At 39.5% G+C, this 25,995-nt stretch overlaps 3 protein-coding genes across 4 annotated transcripts in view; all 3 read left to right on the top strand.

The window, feature by feature from the left end:
- Nucleotides 1–1,999: 1,999 nt before the first annotated feature.
- Nucleotides 2,000–9,285, top strand: LOC146579563 (uncharacterized). Its single transcript, XM_085263526.1, has 3 exons — nt 2,000–2,050; nt 3,675–3,748; nt 7,367–9,285. The coding sequence occupies exon 3, from the start codon at nt 7,486–7,488 to the stop codon at nt 8,623–8,625; it is 1,140 nt and encodes a 379-aa protein (XP_085119652.1). The 5' UTR covers nt 2,000–2,050; nt 3,675–3,748; nt 7,367–7,485; the 3' UTR covers nt 8,626–9,285.
- LOC146579562 (uncharacterized) lies at nt 2,017–23,186 on the top strand. 2 transcript variants are annotated; one of them, XM_085263448.1, is made up of 4 exons: nt 2,017–2,050; nt 3,675–3,748; nt 15,178–15,253; nt 18,815–23,186. In XM_085263448.1, exon 4 carries the CDS (start codon nt 18,865–18,867, stop codon nt 20,731–20,733), a length of 1,869 nt encoding a protein of 622 aa, XP_085119574.1. In that variant the 5' UTR covers nt 2,017–2,050; nt 3,675–3,748; nt 15,178–15,253; nt 18,815–18,864; the 3' UTR covers nt 20,734–23,186. The 2 variants fall into 2 exon arrangements, with proteins under 2 accessions (XP_085119574.1, XP_085119568.1); XM_085263442.1 differs by lacking the exons at nt 2,017–2,050; nt 3,675–3,748 and adding an exon at nt 14,451–14,585.
- LOC146579561 (uncharacterized) overlaps nt 14,479–25,995 on the top strand; it is a 39,034-nt gene continuing 27,517 nt past the window's right edge. The window contains exon 1 of the mRNA XM_085263469.1: nt 14,479–14,585. The gene's annotated coding sequence lies outside the window, so the exon portion shown is untranslated. The remainder of the gene's footprint in view (nt 14,586–25,995) is intronic.

Here is a 25,995-nt window from a genome sequence, read left to right as displayed (position 1 = left end):
AGAGCCAGTGCATGTGGTGCCACCAGTTGGACCAGCTACGAGTGGCAGGACCACCCTTTTGATGCTACCTGTCGCACATGTTGTGCGACCTTCGCATTACAAAAACATGTGAATGTTGTAAAAGCACTGTGACTGAAAAAGTGATTTGAAAGTGCAAATTTAGGGAAATTGTGTCGTAACCACATTTTGCGAGGAGTGCTGTTTCCCTGTGATTTCTTTCTATCTTTTCTTTGGGAAAAGAAAAAGAGTTATAAACTCCTCTCTATAAACACTGAGCTTAACAGTGAAGTTATGTTTCTGCAGATACCTATAAACACTTTGTCACTGATGTAAGAGGACTGAAAAAAGGTGTAATAGTAAGTAAAACCAAATATGTTAATTGAGTAATTTGATTTATTCTTACATGGAAAATTATTTGCTGCCTTCTTTTTGTGAACAACATTTTCACTTCCAGGTGACTGTTGGTGTAATTTGGCGATGTATAGATAAAACTGAATTGAAACTTCTGCTGTACAGCTCACTAAGGAGTCCTCTCATGGACAGTGTGCAATGACACAAAAGAACAACTTCAATTTCACCATAAGCCTTACTGGAGATCAGTTTGGATATGTAAATGACACTTTTGTACATTAGTCTGAGATCAGTGCTATGAGAGTGCTTTAAGATCACAACTTGATTTGAGACAGAATCTTGGTCCTGGAAATAGCTCTAAGATATCAACTGAGTATGCCAAATGAGATGACAGGATCAAGGAACATCAAAGTACCACAGCAAAGAATAAATGCACATATGAAAGAGGAAGTATCACTGCTATGGAGATTTCTTGTTTTGCATACAGACTCAGGACTGCTGTTCTCCTCTTGGCATTTTCTTATATAAATATTTTTGATTTTGAACCTCAGAATTTAGCAGCACAACACTTCAATTCTTTTTTCCATCAAACATTTCATTCAGCCACTGCTCTCCCCAGGTGTGCTGGATTAGATTCAAATGCAGAGTCTTCTGTGCTGGTAAAAGAGGCTCTTTGTGAGTTCATAAATTTAAAAAAAAAAAAGAAAAAAGAAGAAGCTCACGTGAATGTGGAGGCCACAGAAAAGGACCGTACCAAAGAGCACTGCTAAGACAAAGTGATTCGGGCCAGTAAAGCAGTTGCAGAGCAGCTGGCCAGGACTTTTTTTTCCCTCTGGAGAGTCTGCAAAATTGCTTTGTGTGATTTCAAAAGATTTTAACATTAGCTGTGTTACTCATTGACTGAAGAGAGTCATACTTCTCCATATAATAACTCTATTGACAGTCGACAGTACATTTTTAATTGATTATTGATAAATGTTAAACAGTTTTAAATGTTATGCAATGAGTGGGGAGTGGAGTGAGCTGAGCAAAGAAATGAAATCAGTAACTAAAAAAAGGTCAGTGCCAGAAACAGTACGAAGAAGAAAGAACTGACCAGTGGCTTCATAATATTCAATGAAAGTAAGGATGAAATAAACATCTGACTAACAATACATTCTGTAAATTGGGGAAACATGGTAGATGGAAATAAGACTTGTTTTCAATAAGAGACAATAGAACATGTTTTATTTTTCTGTTCCAGTTGGTGGCGGTAATGCTCCAGAAACCTCGGTCGCAAACCGCCAGCAAACAAGAAGAAGAAGAAGAAGAAGTAGCAGCTCCCGGCGCGTTTAAACAGCAGAAGGTTCGCTTAAGGAATAAAGAGTATAACCAGAGTCATCATACGTGTTGTCTTCCAAGGGGAACTTTAGGTTTTATTTTCAAGCCGGCTATGGCAAAGATCGCGTGGCTGTGCTGAGCTTCCTTTCTGCTTCTCCTCTGGTCTCCGGCAGACCGCATTTCTGTTTCTGATGCGTGTTTGGAAAGATATACGCTCTCGTAGCTCACACAGCTTGTTCTTTCTGCAAGGTAGCCAGTAACATGCTGGGAGGTCAGATAGCCCACTGTCTCTACTAGTCCTACTCCAACTACAAAGCCCACGTGTCTCCTTCTCCGCTGGTGGATCTTTAGGTCGGGTTATTCTGAGAGGGGATCCAGAGTGAGTACATTATAACTACATTGGTTGCTTAACTCTATAACTGTTTACAGGGTTTCTCTCTCTTAGCTATTTTTTTTCGTTTGTTCCTTGTGTTTAACGTCTCGGTTTGTCTGCCTGGAGCTTCCAGCAGTTCAGGACTTAAATGTTTAATCATTTGAGTTCAGCTATTTGTTTTACTTCTTTTGAAGGTGGTGTACTGAAAGTTACGATTATATGAGATGGATAAAATGCAGCATAATCCACAATTAATAACAGAATCACCAATCAGTAATACGCCTTGATGCATGCTCAATTATCCAGGTAAGTAAACCCCCAAATTTGATTGTGTTCATCTGGACGTCTTCAGTGGGAGAAACGTTTCGTCAACTTGGATGAGTGACGAAACGTTTCTCCTGCTGAAAACGTCCAGAATAAACTTTCAGGGACCAACCAGTAATGTGTCTTTAAATTGGCACTGTTCTAGTGGCAGCCTGTTGTAGCAGCTCCATGTCTACGTAATGTTCTTTAGTTTCGTTTGCGGTTCTGTCTTTTTCATTTTCTTTCTGTTTAATCTTACTATTTTGTTTTAATTATTTTGCTTTCAATAATTTTGCTTTTTATTTATATATCTCTGTATTTGTCTTAATATTGATCCATCATAATCCATCATAAGGCTCATTTGTATGAGTGCTTGTTCTTTGTTGCATATTTGCTTCTATGACAACTCAGTTTCACTCTGCGATTAATAGAGTTTCTCTGAATCTGATTCTAATGTTGGTAGTGAATGTATGAGTAAGAATAATTCTATACAATATAGGGCTGCACGATTAATCGTTAGAAAATCGCGATCTCAATTCATACTTATGTGCGATCTCATTTCCAAATTACAACGATTTAAAAAAAAAAAAAAAAAAAAAAAAAAAAAAAAGACGACGACGACGATTGTACCGCATTTTGATCCGGGACGTAATCTGCATGAAAACAAGCGCTCACTCTTCCTGCTCAACAAATGACAAGGGCGGAGCCTTATACCACGTGATACAGAAGCTGTGCCGTGTGATGCTAAAATTAGCAGGGAAAAACCAACGGAGAGCACGTCAGGGATGACGAGAAAGTGACAGGAGAAAATCCGTCCCGGTCAACCACCCAAACATCAATAACGGGAACCTTATACAGCGCTTCCCTATACCCGTCGAACTCCCGCAGGCACAAAGAAATTACGGAGGCTATCACTTATCACCTGACCAAATATATGGCTCCCATCAACACTGTGCAAAACGAGGGATTTAGGAAAATGATCAACACCCTAGACAAACGCTACACAGTGCCGTCCCGCAACTATTTTTCTATTGTTGCACTACCTGCTCTATACACGCAGCGTCGAGCAACGGTGGAGACGGAATTTCAAGCAGTACAACATTTTGCGGTTTCAACTGTTACGAAGTTGATGTGCAGTTAATAAGTGCAATAAATATTTATACTGGAAAAGAAAATCGTGAGAGAATCGTGATCTCAATTCTAAGCCAAAAAATCGTGATTCTCATTTTATGCAAAATCGTGCAGCCCTAATACAATACAATGCTCTTAGGTAGTGCCGTACAATAAATCACTGAATAGAAAAATAAAGATCTGTTTGATGACACAGGCGACTGATGGGAGGAGGAGAGTCTGGTGGAGGAGCAGCTCAGCCACTGCAGTGAGATCTGTTCTTCATAAAAGGTGACAAAAATAAAAATCACCACCATTATCCTACAGACATTAAGCTGCTGTTATTATGATTATTGTTAGTAATAATAACATTTATCCTGCACACACTGGCATCTTGCCAGTTTATACCAAATGTGGGACAAATCATTGCTAAAGAAAAATAATGTAAAGCAACTAGTATTCCTTAATGTTTCTAATCTTTCTTTTGTCACCGAAATACTTCGAAAACATTGCTTCTGTTTAAAAAATATATATTTGTGGTACATACCCACACTGAATGGAAAAATGAATATCTATTTGATGTCACTTTGAGTCTAAAATATAAGACATAATATATTTTACAGTTATTCATTATTGTTTTCTTTGCCAAATAATTCCTTTTATCTCGCTTCATATATTTGACGTATATAGCTATAAAGTAGAAATTTGTAAAATAAATTAGTAAAAGTAAAAACCATTAAATGAGCGTGTGTGTCCAACTTTTGAGTGGAAGCGTACCCTACCGGTCAAAAGTGGTAGAACACCCTAATTTCTGAATTTTTTTCAATTGAAAATTATGTAGCTTAGTGTTTCATTGCACTCTGAAACGAAACCATAGTATAAATAATGAGTTGGAGTTAAACAAAGAAATCATGGAATCAATTTATAGGCTGGCAGATAAAACAGCTGAACATACCTGTTTTATTCTTTATATTCTTCAAAAAGTTCTTTCCATATGTGCTGCACAAGTTCTGCGTGATGAACCAAAGATTTCAAATTTTGATTCATTATACCTTCCAGTCTTCCGTAGTTCAATGGCAGTGTTTCATGGCTCAGGGAAACCTCTTATACTGATTCTTCTTATTCTGATGTCTCAGCATTGGCTTTCTTGCTGCAACTCATCCTATCAAACCTGCAGCTTGAAGTCTTCTATTCACTGTTGCAACTGACACTTGATTACTATGACCACTATTTATGTGCTTGAAGCTTTTGTCCTGTGACTCAGCTGTTACACAACCTGTCAACTCTCAGAAACCTGTCCTGGTATTCAGTTGTGGCTTTGGGTCTGCCAGACCTCTTCCTGTCAGAGTTGTCCCAGTTTCTGAGGGCTTTTGAATGGTGAAGGAAAATGTATTCATTGACCCCTTGACTTTCTTTGCTATTTCTCTCTTCTAGAGTTAACTGCCTTGTTCCTCACCTTTTTTGTGGCAAAACATCACTTTCTGCAGTACAATAATGTTCAACTGATGCTCATAAGGATATCTTACCACAGTGTGTTCCAACACTGCTTTTATGCAGACAGAGCAGTTTGTAAGTAATTCAGAAAGGTTGGAACACTTGTAGGAGTTAGTCGCACCAGGTTTCAAGGCTTGATGATGGGTGGTTTGAAAAAATAAATTTCCCTGATTGAAATGTATTGTAGTTTGAATAACACAATAATGATTAAAGAGCAGGCAAACAGATTCCGCCAAAATATTTAAATATAACGCGCTGACCTGCCGTCTGGTGCTGAAAGTCGACATCTCACAGATTCTGAAACTACAGGTTGTATCACTGTCTGACTAAATTCACTGAACCAGAAGCAAAAGAGCATCAAAATTATGCTTCATGTTTGATAAATATTGTCATGAACTCCCTCTTGCATTTGCTGTCTTGCTTCCACCACTAATCACACTTGCTCTACAGCTCTCTCAGTGTAGTTCAAGACTAGTTTGCCATTATAAAAAAAATCAGTTTTTTGCATTATTTGCTTGCTTATCATGCATCAGTCTACCGATGTGTACAGTGTTGCTGCCCATTGTTTTTGTTTGTTTGTTTTTTTAAAGTGCCATCTGACCAGAAAGCTTAATTTCTGCTCATTTCTACTGAAGAAATTTAAACTTTTACAAACGATGCCAAATTGTAAAATGCGTAGCCATTTCTCTAATAAAACCTCTTCAACATTGCTCTACTTTAGTTCAGCAGCATCAGGTAATGTTCATATGTCGATTCGTGGTTTTCTTCCTTTTTGGATTTACTGGAGAATATTTTCAGGGGGTTATCTGCTATAAAAGCCAGGACTTTTTTTTACAGAGACCTAAATATAGCACAGGGGTTAAAACATAGCACCAAAAAAAGAGATGACCAAAATATTGCACAGAACAAGGAAAGACTAAGATATTGCACATGGGATGGCAGCAACATAGTCAATGAACAGCAGCAAGAGAGTTATTGTATGGAAGAAGTCTGTTCACATTCTTAGTTTGCATTAAAAGTTCTGACAGCCCACGGGAAGAAGGTGGTTTTTAGTCTATTGGTTTTGCAACTGGTGGAGCACCTGATGGATCTTGACTATAAGATAACAGACCTCAAAATAACAATATATACAAATGGTAAATGAATTCAGTCCTAGCCACTTTGTCACACACTGCTAGAATAATAGAAGGTTTTTTTTTTTAATGGGGTTTCACACAAACGCAAAGCAGACGTTGATGCATTGCCAAATATGCTTCCAAACCAACTTCCTTCCAAGCCAATGACTAGAAAATGATCACTAACTACTCCTGAAATGTTGGAGGTTTTAGCTCTTCATACAGTAAAGTTACAGGAGAAAAAATGTTCTTTGTTTGTTAAAATAATCCCGTCCGGTACCTCGTGAGAACAATAAATATATAATTTTCAGTTGTAACCCTCAAACTGAATGGTAATGTAATCCACTCATTTTTTGCTTCATCACAAAACTCAAACATTACTACTTCCACGTCTAATCGTTTGTAATGGAGGCAGAGCAAACTGGATCCGCAGTCCGTGCCTGATAGGTTTCTAGCTTAAACCTATTCGCTGGAACGTTCAAGAGAATATACTACACAGCAAAAGCAAGACACGAGTAGGCAAAGTTCTTTGTGTTACCTGCCTGGAGCCAAGTGTCGTTCCACCGACTTGACCTCCGTCAGACTCTCAGCCAGTTTCCCAATAGCACTCCTTTTATTGTGGTTGCATGAATATGCATAGGTTCATTAACATATGACGTTTCATATAGGTATACATGTGGACAAAGAATACCTTGTGTGTGGGGGGGGGGGGGGTCAAGATGTGACCCCGTGAAGACTCCCCAAAGCTGGTGCCAGGAGTCTGGCGGTCCATCTAAACAAAAGGCTCTTATACTTAACCAGATACAGAGTAGGTGTCCTTCTATACCATAAATCAGTAAGAGCAGATATGACCTCTCTCCTGACCTTAAGTTGTATGTGCATGCCAGAGTGCTCTGGGAGGCACACAGAAAGATCAAACCTCTACCAACATGACATTGATTATGAGTAGATACTTCTAAGCATAAATGACAATCAACAATACAAATCTAACAGTGCCCAGTGAATGCTCACAATGCAGGGGGCACAAATTTAGTTGGTGATACCTACCTTGTCACAGGATCAGTGCTGTGCCAATTTGGTGCAGTCATGGACAAACAGTATCCCACAGTTGTTTGTGTTTTTAAACCCATCTTGCACAGAGACAATTTTTGAAAAATGTATTGATAGCAGTGTTGAATATTCTTACACGGTGTAAAAAAAAAAAAGAAGAAAAAAAACTATATTCTTTTTTCTTTTTTTTTTTTGTAGGTTTTGTTGTTCCATAACTGCGTGTCACTATTTTGATTCTTTGTCATCATAGGCAAAAGAAGGAAAAGCAAGCCAAAACCTCTGCACACCGATGACCTAAAAATAACCCACCCAAGGCCAACAAGTACAGATAAACCAGTTGTGATCCCTGTGGAAAAGACTTTTACCACTATGAAGCAAGCCAGAAGACACCAGCGCACCGATAGTGGGGACAGAAGCTTTAGATGTGATCGTTGTGGAAAGTCTTTTACTCATAATAGCAGCTTAAAAAGACATCAGCTCATCCATGCTGAAGTTAAACCCTTTAGCTGTGATCGGTGTGGAAAGTCTTTTTCTCAGCATCACAGTTTAAAAAAACATCAGCTCATCCACACTGGATTTAAACCATTCAGCTGTGAACAGTGTGGAAAGGCTTTCACTTCCAAAAGTAACTTAAAAGGACATCAGGTCATCCACACTGGAGTTAAACCATTCAGCTGCGACCAGTGTGGAAAGTCTTTCACTTCCAAAAGTAACTTAACAGCACATCAGCTCATCCACACTGGATTTAAACCATTCAGCTGTGATCAGTGTGGGAAGGCTTTTACTCAGGATGGAAGCTTAAAAAAACATCAGCTTATCCACTCTGGTGTTAAACCATTTAGCTGTAATCAGTGTGGAAAGGCTTTTACTCACAAAAGGAACTTTAAAGAACATCAGTTTATCCATGCTGGGGTTAAACCGTTCAGCTGTGATCAGTGTGGAAAGTCTTTTACTCGCAAAAGTCACTTAAAAGGACATCAGCTCCTCCATGCTGGAGTTAAACCTTTTAGGTGTGATCAGTGTGGAAACTGTTTTACTCACAAAAGTCACTTAAAAGAACATCAGCTTATCCATGCTGGAGTAAAACCTTTTAGGTGTGATCAGTGTGGAAACTGTTTTACTCACAAAAGTCACTTGAAACAACATCAGCTCATCCATGCTGGAATTAAACCATTCAGCTGCAATCAGTGTGGAAAGGCTTTTAATCGCAATAGTCACTTAAAACAACATCTGCTCATCCATGCTGGAGTTAAAGCATTCACCTGTGATCAGTGTGGAAAGTCTTTTACTCATAGAAGTCACTTAAAAGATCATCAGCTAATCCATGCTGGAGTTAAATCATTTGTCTGTGGCCAGTGTGGAAAATCTTTTACTCATATTAGTAATTTAAGAAAACATCAACTCATCCACACTGGAGTTAAAGCTTTTGTCTGTGGCCAGTGTGGAAAATCTTTTACTCATATTAGTAATTTAAGAAAACATCAAGTCATCCACACTGGAGTCAAATAATTGTTTTGTGATCACTGTGGAGGCTTTTACTTATATAGACACATTTAAAAAGCACCAGATCATTCACACTGGAATTAAAGCATTTGTGGTCAGTGTGGAAAGTCTAGTTTAATTATCTAAAAAAATAAAGATATCAACCATCTTAAAATTAAAACACTGAAACGTGAATGGGGTGGAAAGTTTTATATCCATAACACAAACTTGTTCAACTGACAAAGTGTCCCTCTGTAACAAAACTGGCAGACCGTCGTGACAGTACTCTGACAGAGTTCTTTTGGACAGAGTGAGAAACACAGCTGATCTGAACAAATCTTCTTTATGCCTGGTCAAACTTAAAAACTTGATCAGGCCTGACAGAATTCAGCTTTAATCTCCTGTTCAATGCTACTGCGAGAAAGTCCGTTATATCAGTTAAGACCTTCTACATGCTCTCTGGTGAAAGCGAGTGTGGATAAACTTTGACAGCATTGAGCAAGCTAAGTATTAGAAAGACTTAGGACTAGGTAAAATGAGCAAGTAAATGGAAAGAGATTCACAGATGTGATGTTTGCTTTGAGGGTTTGATGGAGACTGTCAGATCTTCACTATGTCTTTGTGGATCTGGTGGTGCAGGACATGAAAACAGAATGGTGAAATGTGTGGTAACAGATTGATTGAAGGTGGGGGTGGGATTACATCCAATTCTGAGCCCCTTCTTGCTACCAGTTGTGATGGACAGGCTGACATGCAAGATAAGTTAACAGTCTCTTTGGATTATCATGTTTGCAGATGACATTGTTATCAATAACCCACTGATCAAAGACCACTGATCAAGGTTTTGGTCAGTGGTTGTTGGTCAATGGTAGGGCTGCACAATTAACACTTTGAGTCCCCCGAGAGCAGCAGTGCCCAGCCTTCTACCTTTCTACCTTTAAAACCCGCCTTCCAGCCAAATGGCTGGTAGGCTTTTAGCTAGGCTTTAGCTTCAGCCAAGTGGAAGCTAAATTGTCTAGTCATTCATATGTAAATTAGGTTGTTATCTGGGAATTCTGGAGGGGAGTGGGGGTGTGTGAATGAGGGGGTGGGGGAGCTGCTAAAAGCTGTGAACTTCCTTTTGTGTTCGTCTTGATGCATTCTCAATCATCCAGGGAAATAAATCTCCAAAAGTCACCAACTCGGAGTGTTTCAGTTTGCCATCTTAGGGAGAAATCAACACACATGGGTTTATTTCCTTTGTTGCTGAGATTTATTGATAAAAACAGTACAAAAAACCAACCATTTGTACACATATTTACAAATAATAATAAAAAGTGAGTGAGTACATTTCAACATTTTCAGCAATCACTCACAATTCTGGCACCGAACCGAAAGGACTGTATCGAACGGTTCAATATCGATACGAATACCGTTGCACCCCTACAATATATATTTATGTGTGTGTGTGTGTGTGTATGTGTGTATGTATGTATGTATGTATTGTGGAGCAGGGAAATTATTTTACTGCTATTGGTAAATAATCATCATTACCATTGCATTAATAATATAATCTGCAGCATTGATATTGTATTCAGAGGTTTAAACAGTGTGTGTGTTTTAGAAAGAATAAGTTGCAGGCTGACAGGAAGTTGCAGAGAGTTTGCAGAAGTGAAAGCAGAGTCTAAGTTATTCTGAGGAGCAGGTTAGACGAGGCTATTTGAATTACTAGGTTATTCAAATTGTCTGTTATACTTTTATATGCTTTTACTAAGCTTTTAGTAGAAGTTCTTGATTAAAACATTTATTCAACATAGTACATGTAGTTTCAGTTAGGCTATTACACATAAGGATGAGCCTCTGGTCTGGTAAAAGGTCAGAAGTGCAACGGGTGAATTGAGAGAGCATTTGAGGACGACACACACACACACACACACACACACACACACACACACTCAGTTAGAGAGAATCATTTATAGGTGGAAGTTTAATCATGTTTTGCTTGGGGTTGCAAAAAGAGCAGTTTGTCGCAGAACTGCTGCTGAGGTGTCAAGATGACAAGCAAGCATCCGGCAGTGACAGGAAGTACCGGCCATGAAGATAAAAGACAACGTTCTTTTAAACCGTGTTAAAAGTCATTGTGGTTTTGATTTGATGTATGTATGTATTCTGTCTGTGACGTATGAAGGGGCGTCATTAATTCAAACCCTGATGCTATAAAAATCTGTGTATGCTTTGATTAAGTCGAAGATCAATTGCTGTCTGCAGTGATCTTCCCACGCGTGTATTAAAATCATCGTTTGACTTCACCCAGCCGGATCAGTGTGGTTATTCTTCGATCATCTCTTGTACCCTTCCTCAATTATGTGAACCTTAACAGTAGGGATGGGTATCGTTTAGGTTTTATCCGATACCGGTGCCAAATCGGTACTTTTGAAACGGTGCCGGTGCTCAAACGGTGCTCAAACCGGTGCTTAAAGAATGGAGAACACAAAATTGGTCCAAAAACCTCTCATGTTCAGCACTTTGGCGCCATTGGGAAGACAAAACTCCCTTTTTAACAGGAAGAAACCTCCGGCAGAACCAGGCTCAGGGAGGGGCGGCCATCTGCTGTGATGCTGCTACCGTTAAAGTATCTGAATTTTATTATTTATTATTATAACTTGTATTCTCCTTTTACTTTATCCCATATCCCAGTGTGTGAATGTGTGTGTGAATGGGTGGATGACTGGATATGTAAAGCGCTTTGGGGTCCTTGGGGACTAGTAAAGCGCTATATAAATACAGGCCATTTACCATAGTTTCCACTGAGCTTTGATCCATGGACTTTGAAGATTGCTTGTATTGGTAGGTCTTTAATTATTGAGAGCTTGTTGTCCTTCCATCTAGCGTGGAATTTTGATTCTCAGAAATAAACAAGAGGCTTGATTTGAGCCGCATAGGAAGGCTAAGGTTTGGTAAGGCTCAACATCCCTCTTCTTTAGGAAGTGGTAATGTTTTATATTTAATCCTAGCTCTCCTGCCTTGCCAAATAAATTTGGAAATGATTTTGTCAATTACTGAAAATTCTTTCTGGCTGATTTCCACTGGGTTGCCTGGAACAAATACAGATACCGCACAAGTATGTTCATTTCCACACAATCAATTCTGTGGCTCAGATTGAGAAAGAAAGTTGAAAGTAGTCCCGGATAATGCATTACTTTAAATGGTGAGAATCGTGAGGGATGGCTTCTATGAGGAAAGGCAGCCCAGAGACTTTACCAGCAGCACACATCGCTGTGTGCCTCAACTTTTGGTCATTTACTGTCAGAGATTTACAGTTAACAAACAGTCAGGTGAATAAACAACAATGAGACACTTGTGTAGGTTAACGTGCTGCACGGGTGAAAAGCTCAGAGCAAATCACACCGAACTGAAGTATTCGTTTATTTTTATAGGTTACATCGTCAATATGCAAATATAATCACATTTCCTGTCACGCAGGTCCTGATGTCTGTCTGCATGCAAGCTGTGTGTGTGTGTGTGTGTGTGTGTGTGTGTGTGTGTGTGTGTGTGTGTCACAGAGTATGTGTGTTGCAGGTCAATTTCTAAGAATAATATAATGCAAGTCAACTTCTGCGGATATGTATTTCTGTGCTGGTCTCTTGTCAGTGTCACAGGCTCAGCTTCCTGTTTTAACAGAAAACTGTGTCTGGTGAAATATGTATAACAAAACTTTTGAAGCATAAGCAAATAAAACAATAAAAACTCCCTGACATTTACCCAAGCTAGTCTGACATTTTTTTTTTTTTTTTTTTGGGGGGGAGGGGATTAGAGATCTGATCTAGATTATTGTATGGGACACATCGTCAGTAGTGGACCTTGGATTCATCGGGTGTTTCGGCAACACGTTCTCACTCCCAACTTGTCAAATGTGTGACGCATGGTCAGGCTACCTCTGCTTCACTTATCGACGCACAGGTTACCCCCCTTGCATCGAGGATTGACGTGCAGGGTCCTCTCATTGAATACTATAGAGCTCCCTAAACGTAGATATTATTACGTGTTTTACCGTCTTTATGGTGCTAGCTTAAAGTTGCGGTGTAAACGTTAGCTTATATTGTAGTAAAGCTGTTGCTGTTTAAACGATGTTAGGACAGAAATATTAGCTTCTGTCATGACTGATGAAGTTACTAGTTAATAAAGTTTCCAGTAAAGTGATTAATCGCAGCCACAGATTTACAGCAAATTAAGACGCTGTCTTAATTCTCCAATAAGCCAGGGCCAAGCCAGCTCCGATCAGCAAGAACCCTGTTATCATGGTTCCGAATAGGTAGATATCTTCAGCGTCCTCGATCGACAGTCCCGCCAGGCACACGATCCTCCATTTCTGCCACCCATCCATCGTGTATCCGGCAGGGAAAGTCCCTGTAGGGCACTTGGGCTCTCCCGAGCCAGGACTTCTCATTGAGAAAAGGGTGTCAATAGCATTCAGAGATTTGATCAACTGGTCTAGTTGATCAAATCCATAATTCTCTTTTAGGTTTTAGAGAACGACTGTGAGAGACTGTTCCAGGTAAAGTAATACACACGAGACAGGACAAGGACACAAGAGGCTAAGCAGGGAAGATAAGGGGAAGGAGGAGAGGAGAAAAGTGCAACTGCCTTCACCGAGAGCCAAAGAGAGAACAGCAATATATTGGCCATATTATATTTACATTACCGCAGTGAGATGATTTTAGTCTCATGAACAGCATTAGCTAATTGTTATTACTAACTACTCTTGAAATGACTGTTCAGTACAGAAATGAAGCCCAACAATCATGTTTTACAGTCCTGTGGTCTCAGCCTCAGATACTCAGCTAATCAAAGTGATGTCATGACAAAAATGAATGACCAACAAAAATTTTTTCTCCTTCATTTCTGTCAAACAATGCTGTATGTAACGTTTCTCGCAGTTAGTATCATGGTTGCTAGGCAACCTGAAGAGGGCGACGAAGGCTAGACCGTCCCATTTCACAAGCCTCTCACTTCCGCACTGCTCGTACTTATAGTACGCACCGTACGTAGTATGCGTAGTGTGCGTACTTCAAGCGTGCAGACCCTGAATTGGGACAAAGCCATGGACTGGAGATACAAACAGCCACAACCACCTACACACACACAATGGACAACTTACCCTCATACACACAATAATAACATGGACTGAACCACCATTCACAACCACTAGCATTTTATATAGCCTCTGTAGAAATTATCCACATATCTCACTTATCTTAACTGAAATACTGTATAATTCTGTGTAAATAATCATTCTGTACAATACGATAATTTTAATTCTACAACTGTTTATAACTTGCATAGTTCCCATTTCTGTATAGCTGTATATCTCATATTTCTGTATAGTTTTTTTTTATTTCATATGTCTGTATAGTTTTTCACATTTATAACATACCTTCATACCGTGTACATTATAACATACCATAATAGACCCATTTCTGTAATATATTTACATATCTATATTATTGCTAATATATATTTGTAATATATCGTTATCATGGCTAAAGCACTTCTGGATGGATGCAAGTGACAATAAAGCTGAATTCTACTCTATTCTATGCTATTCTATTCTGATGAGCGAATCATGAACAGACTCCCAACCAGTTGGTGGCGGTATTGCACCACATCGTTGTTTGCCAACGTTTGTTGCCAACCGCCGACAAACCACAAAGACGAAGAAGACGTAGTGCGCGTGCCCGCCCAGAGCGCAAAGTAGGCTTTCAGAAGAAACAGTGTAACCACAGTCATCATACTTTTTATCCTCCACGGGGACTTTTAGTTTTTTTTCTTTGTTTGTATTTTTAATCCGTCTAAGGGAAATATAGTGTGACTGTACTGAGCTTCCTTACTGCTGCCCCTCTGGTCTCCGGCATATCACGTTTCTGTTTCTCATGCGTAATTGGAAAGATATACGTTTCGTAGCTCGGAAGCTTGGTCTCTCTGCAAGATAGCCATTAACATACAGGGAGGTGAGTGAGCCAGCTGTCTTTACTAGTCCTAGTTCAACTACAAAGCCGGCCTTCTCCGCTGGGGGATCTTTATTTCGGGTTATTCTGAGAGGGGATTGAGGGCCTTATTTTGTTTTAATCATTTGTGTTCTGCTAGTTGTTTTTCTTCATATGAAGATGTTGTACTGAGTATTGTGATTTCATGAGGTAGCTAAAAATACAACAGATTCCACAATAACAGAATCACCGACCCGTAATATGTCTTTTAAGATGGCGCAGGCTGTTGTAGCAGCTCCCTGTCTTCTTTCTTTTTGTTCTTACTATTTTTTTTTAAATTATTTTGATACCTTTAGCTCAATATTTATCTTTTTATATAATATTTATCCATCATAACTCTGTTTCTGCACTCAGTGAGTGCATGTTGTTTGTCGTATATTTCCTGCTATGACAACTTAGTTTTCCTCTGGGATTAATAAGGTTTTTCTGATTCTGATATTGGTGCTGAACCTACGAGGCAAAATAATGCTACACAATACAATGGTCTGCAGTAGTGCCCTACAATAATACAATAAATTTAACTGGATTAAATATAAAAATCTTTTTTCTGTCACAGGTGACTGGCAGCAGGCGAAGAGTCTGCAGGAGGAGCATCTCCACCTGTAGTCAGAAACATTGGTTCTTCATCGAAGGTGACAAAGAAAAATCGCCAACATTATTCTACAGACATTAATTGGTTGTTATTTTAATAATAATAACATCTAATTCTGTACACAGTGACATTTTGCTTGTTTATCCCAAATGAGAGACAAATCACTGCTGAAGAAAAATAATGTTCTCAACCTGCTTACATTAAATCAATGGATAGATGAAGTTAGCCGTTTTTAACCCTCCTGAAAATAAGCTTCTCAAGGATCAGTTTTTGGTCCTGGATTTTTTTTTTTAAACCTTTACACACTCTACATGTTGCTATCATAAAGTATCTGATGATATGTTCTAGTGTTGCACATGATACATTTTTCACAGCTGATACACAGTTGTGCTTTATTCCCTCTGATAATCTCTGATAGTGTATTTTGTTAATAGTATTACATCCTCTGCACACTTTGGCTGCTCTGAAAATGAAGGCAACAAACCAGAGAAGTTTGACTCCCTGGAAGAACTTATAAGTACACCTACACTGAAGACTAATTTAGGAGAACCCCTTTTGACCTGGACAAGAAAAAGCCCTCTATAAAGTTATGAAATCTTAGTAAATGAGGAAAACAGGAACAGCTCTGTAGCCAGGCTGACTAAGCCACCGGTCTAATGTTTGGACACACCTTCTCATAGGGCTGTGCGATATGACCAAAATCTCATATCCCGATATAAGACATCTATCCTGATAACAATATAAATCACAAAAATGTAACATTTTCTGTAAATTCTGTGAATCTCGGGCAGCTCGACTTGTATGAAGTGTTTCCAGCTGGGCGTCGTGTACCTGGAGTCGAGTGTTTTAACCGATGCATGAAACGATGCAGAAAGTAATATACTGTAGCCACTACAGTGACCATCAAAACGATGAAAAAATATTGCCGTAAACAGTTTATTTTGCGACACCACGAAACAAACGATAGCGTAAAATGAAACAATAGATGTTTTCATATCGTCATCCGATACATATTGTTATGTCGAACAGCCCTACTTACTTTACTACCTTCTCATAATTTTTCTATTTTATAATGGCTTTTTACATTTTAGCTACTAATTTAAAGGATCAATCTCCAAATGAACACTCATGGAATTAAGAGACAAAAAACTGTTAAATAACTCAAAACATATTCATATTTTAGATTCTTTAAAAAAAATTCAGATTCTTTAAAATAGTCAGTTGTCTTGATTACTACTTTTCTCACTGTGTGTGTGTGTGTGTGTGTGTGTGTGTGTAGATATATGTATGTATATGTACTAGAGCTGGGCGATAGAACGATAACGATATGTATTGCGAAATAACTTTTTCTCGATAGAAAAGTTAAACTATCCGGTTGTTCAGTGATGACGCGACGAATCCTACTTCCGGGTCTAAAGTAGTCTGCGTTTAATATGGCTTTTGTGTTGTTAACATGTTTAATGTTATGTATTTTCTTCTATTTGATCTCAAAAGCTCCTAAAACAGTCAGTGATCACTGTTGACCTCCCTCGGCTTTTATTACCGCTAATCATTTATTTAAGCTCAGTTTTTAAAACCTTAGGATGTAACTACAGCCCAGCCCATGCAGCAGTATATATGAATGACTAACCTCGTATTGTGGATGGATTATCTCAGTTGTTCTCCTGGCTGAAGTTTGGTCCTTTTACAGCATCCTGCCATGCGATTACATTTGTTCCTGACCACCGAGAACACTCACGGTAACTTTTATCGAGTGGAAAAAAAGTTAGCTTGTTTATATTATGCACATAGCTGTGTCGCTAGCGGTCACGTAGCACATCATTATATACCAGCTAGCCCAACTTCAGTAACCCTACAAACGTCACTGCTGTTTAGTTTTCTGTCTTCATTTATGCTGGAAGTGATAACAGAGCTGTACGTTTTAATTTGTTTCCAAAACCCCGCAGTCAGGACATGCTATATTGTATTTAGATAGAAGCTAGCGAGCTAACTCCCTGCTAACTTCTAACTCCGTTAAATGTCATAAATTCCGTTTTCATGGATGCCTGGATGTTAAACTCAATTGTTACACCTGGTAGAGCAGATCGCTGATCATTTTATTAAAGATGAAAGACTTTAGACAGTTTTTCAACTCTCAGTAATGCCATAGTGATCGTTTGATATATGGACCTGCAGCGGAGTTTAGACCCAGACACGGCTAGTGACGTCAGACTGAACAACCGGATTGTGATAGGCCTCATCTCTCTTGTCCTCTTTAAAAAAAAAAAAAAAAAAAAAAAGAACAGCCAATCCAAATTAAGTAGCGCAGAGCCGAACCAATCACAGCCGCAGCGTCACGTGACTTGTTACGTACAGCAGCGGTCCCCAACCCCTCGGACCGGTACCGGTCCGTGAGTCGTTTGGTACCCTGTCGCGAGAGTTGAGGCTCAGGTGTGAAATGTATAGTTTTCAGGGTTTTTATCGGTTTTCAGCGTTATTTTGTTATCGTTTTTATCGTTTACTCGGTTTTCCTTGGTCTTTTCACGCGTGTTATGAATAAATTTTCTGTTTTTCGGTACTGGTACTAGTTTTATTTTGTTGTATTTATCCGCGACACCTTAAAGGCCGGTCTATGAAGATATTGTCGGGCATAAACCGGTCCATGGCGCAAAAAAGGTTGGGGACCGCTGACGTACAGCACAAGTGCCAAGCTGCACATGTGTATTTGTTTGGGAAGCAGCCAGTGGCCGTGCCGCCTGGGTAATGGAGGAAATTAGTGTGCGGACTAGAGAAAATCAACCGAGAGCGTGACCAAAGGTTACCGAAGAGAAAACAGATGATGGTTCCAATGTCGGAGAGATTGTCGAACGGAAGAGCCGCAGAAGTTCCGTAGTGTGAAGGTATTTCGGCTATTTCAAGTCTGACAAAAAACAGAGTAGCGCGCACTGTAAATTGTGCCGAAAGCAAGTCTGGAAATACAATAAACCGGTGTATGCTCAATCTCTGACTGAAAGCGCTAATTCGTCATTCGGCTTTTGTCAAACTAAAGTAACTGTTAAAACTGTTTGAAAAGGTAAGCTATACAACAAGGAGAGATTGAGAATTTCCTTTTAGTTCTCAGTTTATTTGATATTGACAGAAGTTAGTCAATTTTGTATGTTCTTCTGTAAAACAAACTAAGATTTATTTTTAGAATTAATATTTTGTTTCTAAGTGGAATTGACAATTTAGTAGTGTGTTTTGTTTGTCCTATTTTGAAACTTAAACGCTTTAGCGGCTGCCTTTTGTGTAGTTTGCAATATTTGCCTTTATTTATCTGAAAAAGTCTCATGTTCCTTAAGTACATCTACCCTGTTGAACTTATTATGGGAAATAAATATTTGAATCAAAACAAGCTGCTGATTATTTCACATTTTACTTGTGAGCAACGGCACATTTAAATCTTACAAATATAGTTATTTGGCTTATATTGTGATAGATATCGTTATCGCCGGAAATGAAAAAAAAAAACATATTGTGATATGAAAAAATCTATCGCCCAGCTCTAATATGTACACTTTATAGGTTTTATTATTCCATTAGTGCATTTCACTGTTTTAGTTCTTTGTCATCTTTGTCATAGGCAAAAGAAGGGGAAGCGTGCTGAAACCTCTCCAAATTTTTGACCAACCAATGCCAGCAAGTAAAGATGAACGAGTTGTAATCCCTGTGGACAAGACTTTCATCACTATGAAGAAGGCCAGAAGACGCCAGCGCATTGACAGTGGAGACAGAAGCTTCATGTGTGATCAGTGTGGAAAGGCTTTTACTCGTAATAGCAGCTTAAAACAACATAAGCTCATCCACACTGGCATTAAACCATTCAGCTGTGATCAATGTGGAAGACATTTCAATCACAATAGCAGCTTAAAACAACATCAACTCATCCACACTGGAGTTAAACCATTCACCTGTGATCAATGTGGAAGGTGTTTCAATCAAAAAGGCAGCTTAAAACAACATCAGCTCATCCACACTAGAGTTAAACCATTCAGCTGTGATCAGTGTGGAAAGTGTTTCAATTATGTTAGCAGCTTAAAAAAGCATCGCCTTGTCCACACTGGATTAAAAGCATTTAGTTGTGATCAGTGTGGAAAGTGTTTCAATCACAATGGCAGCTTAAGAAGACATCAGCTCGTCCACACTGGCATTAAACCATTTAGCTGTGATCAGTGTGGACAGGCTTTCATACATAATAGCAAGTTAAAAAAACACCAGCTTATCCACACTGGATTAAAACCATTCAGCTGTGATCAGTGTGGAAAGACTTTCACTGAGAATGGCAACTTAAAAAGACATCAGCTCGCTCACACTGGAGTAAAACCATTCAGCTGTGATCAGTGTGGAAAGACTTTCACTCAGAGTGGCAGCTTAAAAAAACATCAGCTCATCCACACTGGATTAAAAGCAATTAGCTACAATCAGTGTGGAAAGCCTTTTTCTCCGAGTAATGGCTTAAAAGAACATCACCTCGTCCATGCTGCAAATAAACCATTTGTCTGTGCTCAGTGTGGAAAGTGTTTCACTGAGAATGGCAACTTAAAAAAACATCAGCTTGTCCACACTGGCATTAAACCATTCAGCTGCGATCAGTGTGGAAGGACTTTCACTCAGAATAGCACCTTAAAAAAACATCAACTTATCCACACTGGATTAAAAGCATTTAGCTGTGATCAGTGTGGAAAGTCTTTTACTGAAAATGGCAACTTAAAAAAACATCAGCTCATCCACACTGGATTAAAATCGTTTAGCTGTGATCAGTGTGGAAAGTCTTTTTCTCAGAGTAACGGCTTAAAAGAACATCAGCTCATCCATACTACAGATAAGCCATTCACCTGTGATCTGTGTGGAAAGTCTTTTACTTATAGTAAAAGCTTAAAAGATCATCTTCTCATCCACACTGGCATTAAATCATTTGTCTGTGGTCAGTGTGGAAAAGCTTTTACTCAGAGTACAACTTTAAAAAAACATTTACTCATCCACACTGGAATTAAACCATTTATCTGTGGTCAGTGTGGAAAAGCTTTTACTCAGAGTACAACTTTAAAAAAACATTTACTCCTCCACACTGGGGTTAAACCATTCACCTGTGATCAGTGTGGAAAGTCTTTTAGCTGCATGAGTTCCTTGAAAGAACATCAGGCCATCCACACTGGCATTAAACCATTTGTCTGTGGTCAGTGTGGAAAGGGTTTTACTCAGAGTAAAACTTTAAAAGAACATCAGCTCACCCACACTGGAATTAAACCATTCAGCTGTGATCAGTGTGGAAAATCTTTTACTCGGCGTAGAAACTTAAAAAAACATCATCTCCTCCACATTGGTGTTAAACCATTCACCTGTGATCAGTGTGGAAAGTCTTTTAGCTGCATGAGTTCCTTGAAAGAACATCAGGCCATCCACACTGGCATTAAACCTTTTGTCTGTTGTCAGTGTGGAAAGGGTTTTGGTTGCATGGATGCATTCAAAAATCATCAACTAATCCACACTGGAGTTAATTAATTTTTATTGGTCAGTGCTGAAATGCAGCCAATTCTATGTAAACATTTTAAAAAATCAGATTGTTCACACTGCAATTATAGCGTGTATTTAATTGTGGTACCGGTAATTATGAAATTTGTGGAAACTTTCATTTATAACAAATGTTACTGAGGCATCAGCAAATCCACAACATATGTCGTGCTATGACAAAACTGGCAGACCAATGTGACATTACTCTGACAAAGTTCTTTTGGACATATTAAGTTTGAAGAGGCTCTACCGATTGCAGACTTCTATACCTGTCATTGTACTGGGTCTTTGACCCAGTGTTTTGTGCTTTTTGACATTAGCATTCCATTTGATTGAATATTGTAATATTTAATGTTTATTTCTATTTATATTCTTTTAATTGTTTTTCTGCTTGATGTAATATTTGTAATTTCTAGTCTTTAGGTTCCGTTATCATACCTCCCCTCTTTTTCACATTCTGTGTTTTGTCAGCAGTGGCAATCCTAGCCTGCTTGGTTCCCTGGGCGAACACCCACTCTGCCCCACACCCACAGATAAAATATATGTATGTTAAGGATTGTACATGCATATAAAGCATATTTTACTGTAAAAACTGTTGTTGGAACCATACTGAATTTAGTCAGATAAACACACACGCACATACATACACACATGTGTGTATGTATATTTATATGTGTGTGTGTATGTATATTTATATGTATGTGTGTGTGTGTATGTATATGTGTGTGTGTGTATGTATGTATATATATATATATATATATGTATGTATATGTATTGTGGGATTATAATATTATTTTATGCCATGTTAGATCCCTAATTAAAGATTGTGAATTATTATGTAGTTTTAGTTTGCATTATTCTCCTGAATTAGAAGGTGATAACTATTGCATTTGTTAAACTGATTTGCATTATATTAGACTGCTGATTTATTGTGAATGAATGACATTGTTTTATGATGCATTATACTGCTGAGTTATAAGAAATACTGTTCGCAGAAAGTCATCGCCTTATTTGTCTGATTAGAAGAGAACAGAACATACTGGAGTTTTCTGCCCCATCTCAGCAGGAGCAGATAAACAGGGAGCCAAGGTCGTAGCTTAGGCGCTGTGTGAGAGAAAGCATGTGAATGTTTAGGCTTTGATGATAAGGTGGGGGCCACTAGAGGCTATAAGAGTTTGATCAATGCTCCACCATTTTGAGATAAGATGCTGTCTGCGTACGGTGTCCATCTCCCACGCGTGTGATCATTAAAATCATTGTTTGACTCAACCCGGCCGGACCAGTGTTGTTATTGTGGTTTTTCCTCTTGTATCCATCCCCAATATTTGAACTCGTAACAGCTTGGGGGCTCGTCCTGTGGTATTGGGGTGGAAGTTGGAGGTTTGGACGGTCTGAGGTTGTCCAACGGACAGGCACAAGCCAGTGGTCTGACGTGAGTGGGCATAAGCTGGCTTATACAAAGGTAAGGCACTACCTGTTGAATCTATTTCCAAAGTGTGCCAAATTGGACATGATATTATTAAAGTCTACTCACTGAAATTACTGGTGGATGTCTGTTTTGATGAAAAATCTCATGAGTTAAAGCAGTTAGAGTCTGCTAAGAAGAAGGTAAAGCAGTTAGAGTCTGCTAAGAAAAGTTTAAATACTGGGTTAGAGTCCCAAGAAATTGAGTTAGAGTCTCAAGTAGTTTGGTAGGGAATTGGTCATTTTGTTGGTTAGAGTCCAAATTGGTTATAAGAGTGGACCTGAGTGGTCATTTTGTGAGTTAGAGTCTCCATTGACCTCTAGGTTGCACTTGCCTCAGTCAGACTCTTGTTTTGGGGTGCTGACTGTTGTTTCAAAGTGTTATAAATTATTATAGGACGGCAGTTAGAGTCTGCTAAGATGCGCATAGCCCGGAGGTTACGCTCCCTCCTGGCCATGGACGCGCGACCTTGACCTGTCGGCAAACAGGGTTAGTTCAGTTTGGCTTGACTGTGGAGCTTGGGGCACTCCGGAATAAGCTAGGAGTTAGAGTCTGTAATGGTATCTGCGCTCTTTTGGACACTGTTAAATTGAGTTAGGGACTTTAGAGATTAGGCCAGATACAGTTAGAGTCTGATACTGGTTAATTGATTACAAAAAAGTTGGACTTTCTTCGGTTGGACCCGGACTTAAATTTGTCAAAATTGTGTAGGCGCTAAATCTGTCAGGCCTTACAGTGATTGTAAATATAAGACGTCTGTGTAATATAAAGTAATAGAGCTGTGTGTGAGACGAGGCCGTGTGTGACAACAGCGCGCTGCAGCGCTGCGAGCTATTTTTAGACGGTGTGTGAACATGCAAATGAGGTGGCTGCTGTGAAGCGCACAGAGGACTTTTGCTTCCTGTTTAGCGTGTTTTTGAGTTTTATAATTATGATTTGCAAGCAATGATACATGCCTGTAAATAAGACGCTGATTTTGCTGATTATAATATTACAAATAAAGTTTTGAATGAGGGTGAATGTTTGATGCTTGGCTGGGTTTTGATATAGAAGAGACAAATCGTGCATGATTTAGACCGGCACTTCAGTCGGCAGAGTAAGATTGTGTGATAAATACAGCTGTGATTTGTTTCAGTTTTGTGGTGTGAAATATGTTGGGTTTTAAAACTGATGTAGAGAAAGGAGAAATAAAGGGAGAGTGAAGAATTATTGAGAAGTAGAGAGAGGAGTGTGTTGGGAGACTGGCATGTAGTCTGCACTGTAAAGGTGGGCGTGTTGCCTGCTGGTCTATTTAACAGTGATGAAAATGATATTAAATAAATCTCTCAGTGTGTTAATACAGGTGGCTACGGGCCTGGACCAACTGCCCCCCACAAGCACAGCGGCCGAAGCAAAATTATAGTAATGGAAACCACACAGCAAGAATCAGCAGCTGTGGAAAAGACAGCAGCTAGCAGAGAATTAGAGGAGAAAATAAGAGAAGTTTTTAACACATAAAATTGGGGCCAACAGACTTGTGGAGGTTGGGAAGGCGTCCGGAGCATCACAACAAAAGGTGAAACAAAAACACACACAAGCAAAGAAATGTGAGAGAAAGGCACGTGTTAGAGAAATGCCTTGTTTGAGAAAAAAAGTTTAATTAACCCACCTACAAACGCACACACACGCAATGAAGAAACAGCTTACATTCATGAACATGTGAAGATTTTCCAGCAAGGTTAAAGCAGCGAAACTTAACATAAACCTGTTGTTAAATGATAAAGTTTATCCACTACTAACAAATAAACTCTCTGGGTTGCAGGACAACAACTTAACTTCAAAAAAAAAGACACTGGTCTGACCAACCAGTGAAGACACGACAAATTTAGTGGTTAAAAGAATCTAATTGTGACATGTTTTCTGCTGATTGATTAATACAAGTGATTACTAAATCAAAGAAAATTCCATTTTTGGGGTTTTAAACATGATCTTAAGAATTTTAACATGTACATGTGTTGTCCTGTCAACTTGGTGGGTTATGAGTTGATTATATGGTGAGAAAAAACAAAAAAAGGGGGAGAGAAGGCTGACACAGGGCCTGGTCCCGTTGTTTCTCCCCTCTCTGAATAACACAGCCAAAACAACATAATTTTCCTGTTCGTCCGTTTTTGTTTTGTTTTTTCTCTTTATGCTTGATTACAGGCTGCTTTGTCGGCCCGGAAAGCCGAGGCTGACCTGGACTCCTGCTCTCCCCTCTACCATCTTTGCTCTCTCCTCTACCATCTTTGATGTGACCCTGACCAAATGCTACAGCAGCTGGACCCACAACAACAACCTGAAAACGTCAACACTGCTGCAGGAAAACGATCTCATGCAGCGGAGACGGAGAGCGTTAAATCCAAGGCCCGTTTCACTACACGGGGGAGATTTCCAGACAGCTTCAGCTGACAGAGCTGTGACGAGATGCCCATTAAGCCCAGATGAAAAGTGAGGGCGAGCAAAAGAATGCTGACCTTAACAACTCTGCATTAAAACTGTGCAGGACAGTGACGGACCAACACAGATGATCGGGCAGCAAAAAGGGCGTGCCAGAGACAGGAGGAGTAACTGAGGTCAGGAGGCACCTCAGAATGGACAAAACCACAAGAAGAAAATAAGCTGAAGGCACAGGTGTCGAGGCTCGGCCAGGAGTTGACCTCTGAGAAGAGCCGAACAGCAGAGCTGCAGAAGGCCGTGGAGCAAAGCAAGGGAAACATCAATGGACTTCAATCTGACTTGTACGGAAAAGACTCTGAGGTTTCTGCCCTCAGTAAGAGCTCAAGGCATCAGAGCAGAAACTGAGCATGGCTCAGGAGGAGCTGGCTGATAATCGAACCCATCAGTCAGGCTTGGAGTCCCAGACACAGGACTTGAAATCAGGCCGGAGCTTGCTGGAGCAGGAGGTTGCCAAAACTGACGAAAAAGCTCCAACAGCAGGAGCAAGCCTTGAAGGAGCTACAGAAGCAAAAGGGTCAAGTTAAGGAGGAGCGGAACAAGGAGAAGATGCAGGACACTGGAGAAAAGGACTGCCTCAATTGGGGCCAGAACCAGTATGGACAGAACTTTGAGCAGCAGCACCAATGGATGCAAACAGACTGAAATGGAGGAGGGCACGCTTCAGGCCGTGGTTTATCCAGAACACCAGAACAGGAAAGTGATGAACACAAATACACACAGACTCAGAATGAACACATATGCACTCGTTGATTGAGTGAGAAATGATCCACACACACACACATTGCACACGCTTGTGCAATGAAGAGTGATACACACACACGCTGATGCAATGAAGAATGCTTTACTAACAAATGCTGCACACAAACATCCAAATACAGAATCTGTTACAACAACAAGAAGCCATTGATTGTTTATTGGTTAAATGCAGTTCATGTCACCCAGAGGGCATTTGTGTAGATTTAGGGGACAAGGTCTAAGGCAGTTTGGTTATGAAAACAATGTCTGTGCGTGATGTCTGTTTATGGCTTAAGGCCTCCACTGAATTGTTTACTGTGCTTCACACGGCCTGATAAGGAGCAGTGGTACAGAGTAAAAATGATGAATTAACGGTGTGAGCCTTATTTCGGAGCGCCACATTGTTGTGAGTGAGATTTAATTGAAGGAGGAACACACTGAAAAAAAAAAGGGGCCAGCCCTTGGATTTACGTAAGCATCTCGCGTGTATTTGACACAATTGCCTCAGGCTTTAAAGATCTGTACGAAATTCTGATTTCCAGTGTGAGAGAAAAAGTCATGCAGTTATTAGAGCTAGG

This window comes from Mchenga conophoros, linkage group LG3 (assembly GCF_057382185.1).
Source record: "Mchenga conophoros isolate Kocher_MC1m ecotype Shallow Benthic linkage group LG3, M_conophoros_male_GT1.1, whole genome shotgun sequence".
Classification (NCBI taxonomy): domain Eukaryota; kingdom Metazoa; phylum Chordata; class Actinopteri; order Cichliformes; family Cichlidae; genus Mchenga; species Mchenga conophoros.
The sequence above is the reverse complement of the archived record's forward strand: the minus strand, read 5'-3'. Positions and strand labels throughout refer to the sequence as shown.